The 2730-nt window shown below is 42.2% G+C and overlaps 1 protein-coding gene across 1 annotated transcript; it reads left to right on the forward strand.

Annotated features, from left to right (window-relative positions):
• Positions 1–431: 431 nt before the first annotated feature.
• Positions 432–1076, forward strand: LOC107470622 (protein FAR1-RELATED SEQUENCE 4-like). The gene has a single exon (XM_016090025.1). It carries the CDS (start codon positions 432–434, stop codon positions 1074–1076), a length of 645 nt encoding a protein of 214 aa, XP_015945511.1.
• Positions 1077–2730: the final 1654 nt, after the last annotated feature.

Below are 2730 nucleotides of genomic sequence, written 5' to 3' on the forward strand. Positions count from 1 at the left end.
GACATGATCGAGAACCGACAGCTGAATAGCCGTGCCGTGACAGGGTGCGTTGAACATTTTCACTGAGAGGATGGGAGGTAGCCACTGACAACGGTGAAACCCTACATACAGTAAGAAGGATTGGATGAAGACAGTAGGAAAGCAGAGAGACGGAAGGGACAAAGCATCTTCATACGCTTATCTGAAATTCCTACCAATGAATTACATAAGTATCTCTATCTTTATCTTTATGTTTTATTCATCATTCATAACCATTTGAGTTTGCCTGACTAAGATTTACAAGGTGACCATAGCTTGCTTCATACCAACAATCTCCGTGGGTACACTTGCTGGTCAGTTGTGCGAAGTTGTGATAAAGAGTTGAGATTATAATTGTGCGTACCATGTTGATGGCGCCATTGATGATCACAATTTCGTGCACCATGGACCCAATGGCAATGGGGAGGTATAACCTGACTAAGGAGGGCATGTTGGCCAACTTGTTTTGGGCTGATAGAATGCGCAAAGTTGATTACCAACACTTTTGTGATATCATCGTGTTCGATTCGACATACAAAAATAATAAGTACAAGAGACCGCTTGTAATATTCTCAAGTGCAAACAACAACAAACAGACGACGATCTTCGGGTTCGGGTTAGTGTTGGAAGAGACGATTGCTTTGTACAAGTGGATGCTAGAGAATCTTCTTGAGGTGATGTGTAATAAATTTTCATCTGTTGTAGTGACAGATGGCGATGATGCCATTATTACTGCAATTACGGAAGTTTTTCCTAGCTCTATCCATTGCCTATGTGCTTGGCATCTACAAAAGAATGTTACATCTAATGGGAACAAGCAGATGTTCAGGGACTTATTTTTGAGGTGGTTGTATGCAGATATGTCAATAGATGACTTTGAAACGGAATGGGCCGAACCAGTAGATGAATACAGGTTACATGATAAGTTGTGGGCAATGCAGATGTACGAAAAAAGAAAGATGTGGGCGAATGCATACCTTTGCGACAAGTTTTTTTGCTGGGTTTCGTACCACATCGTGGTGCGAGGGTATAAATTCGCATGTGAAGAAATTCCTTAGCTCGAAGTACACTATACTGGAACTTATGCAAAACCTTGAGCTAGTCCTTCGTGAATACCAGAACAATGAGATGGTTGCACAGTTCAACTCCATTTATAACGTCCCTATTATGACGACGTGCCTCGATCCAATCGAAAAATGTGCTACCATGATGTATACGCGGCCGATTTTCACCAACATGAGAAAGGAGATAGATGCGGTTGGAGTTCTAAACTTTGTTAGTAAGAGGAGGGTGTCGACGACGGTAGTGTATACAATGGAGGAGTATGGTAATCCCGGGCAGCCAGTGGTTACTTTGATCGACACGAACACGACAAAGTTGGAGTGTAGGTGTAACTTTTGTGCTAGAGAGGGCATTCCTTGTCGACATATGTTTTTTGTGATAAAGCATGAGCATTTGAAGGTAATTCTACATTGGTTAATTTTGAAATGATGGTGCAAGGACGCTAAGGCCGTTGAAGACTACTCGAAGAAGAAGGACGTAGCCAATGATTGGGGATTCTTTCTTCGGCATGGTGCCTTACATGCGACAGCTCAGTGGTTGTTGTTTGTTGGTGCGCAGAGCCATGAGCTATTTAATGTAGCCATGAGGGGGAATTTGTACCATGTGTGTTGATATGGAGGGATTCGGCGGGGATATCTATGATCAAACCAACACAGATCCTTAAGTTGGTGTGCGTGATCCATCTGTCGTGTGGACGATAGGGGCTCCTAGTAGACGGGGGGTAAGGGGTAAGAAAAGGAGGTGCATGACTTGCATGCGAACTGGTCACACTAAGCGAAGGTGTGTTGAAGGGTTTAGAAAGGCATTTGTTAAGATGCATGACTTGGAATACGACGCTGATGTGATACCACACAAAAAAAGGGTTGGTATAAATGTTTTTCATTTCATTGTTTTGATTCTGATTTTCTGATCCTGGTTAAGGTTGTTGGTTGGATTATTTTCTATATTTGTGTAATCATTTGTTCTATTTTCCGTTATTGTGTTATGTTTTTTTTTTATGTTTTGTTGCTTATTTGAATTGTTTTTTTTATTGAATATTAATACTATTATGATTTTTGGTTATGATTCTTGTTTCTAGAATGTATTATGTTCTTTATTTTTGTGATCCTCAGTGAAGATGATTTGCCTCCCTTTTGGTGCCATAGGAATAAATAGAAAACCCTTAAGCGACGCGTCAACACCAAACTTAAAGGTTTTCTTGTCCTCAAGCAAAGAAGAACTGAAAATAGAAAGAGACAAATATTATGATGAAAGAAAAAGAAAAGGATAAAAGAACAAGAGAGAATTAGGATTGGGAGATGGGGAAAGAAAATTAAAGCTTGGGCGGCAAACTAGTGGAGTTGTGCGGCGCAAGCGACGCGTACGCGTGGGGCGCAAAATTTCCTTAAAGACACGTGCACATCAGGCACGCATCCCCGTGCCATTGGTTTTGTGCGATTCGCGTGAAGGCAGCCGCACGCACGCACAACTCGCTGTTCGCGTGGCTTGGAAACCAATATTTTCATACGACGCGTGCGCGTCAGGGACGTGTACGCGTGAACAAGTTTTGTGCTTCTAGCACACTTCCATCCCCAAGCCAGCACATCTCTCTGACCAAACACATTTTACGCCATTTATCAAAGTCACGCGTACGCGTCAATGATGCGTACG

This window comes from Arachis duranensis, chromosome 10 (assembly GCF_000817695.3).
Source record: "Arachis duranensis cultivar V14167 chromosome 10, aradu.V14167.gnm2.J7QH, whole genome shotgun sequence".
In the NCBI taxonomy this organism is placed as follows: Eukaryota; Viridiplantae; Streptophyta; class Magnoliopsida; order Fabales; family Fabaceae; genus Arachis; species Arachis duranensis.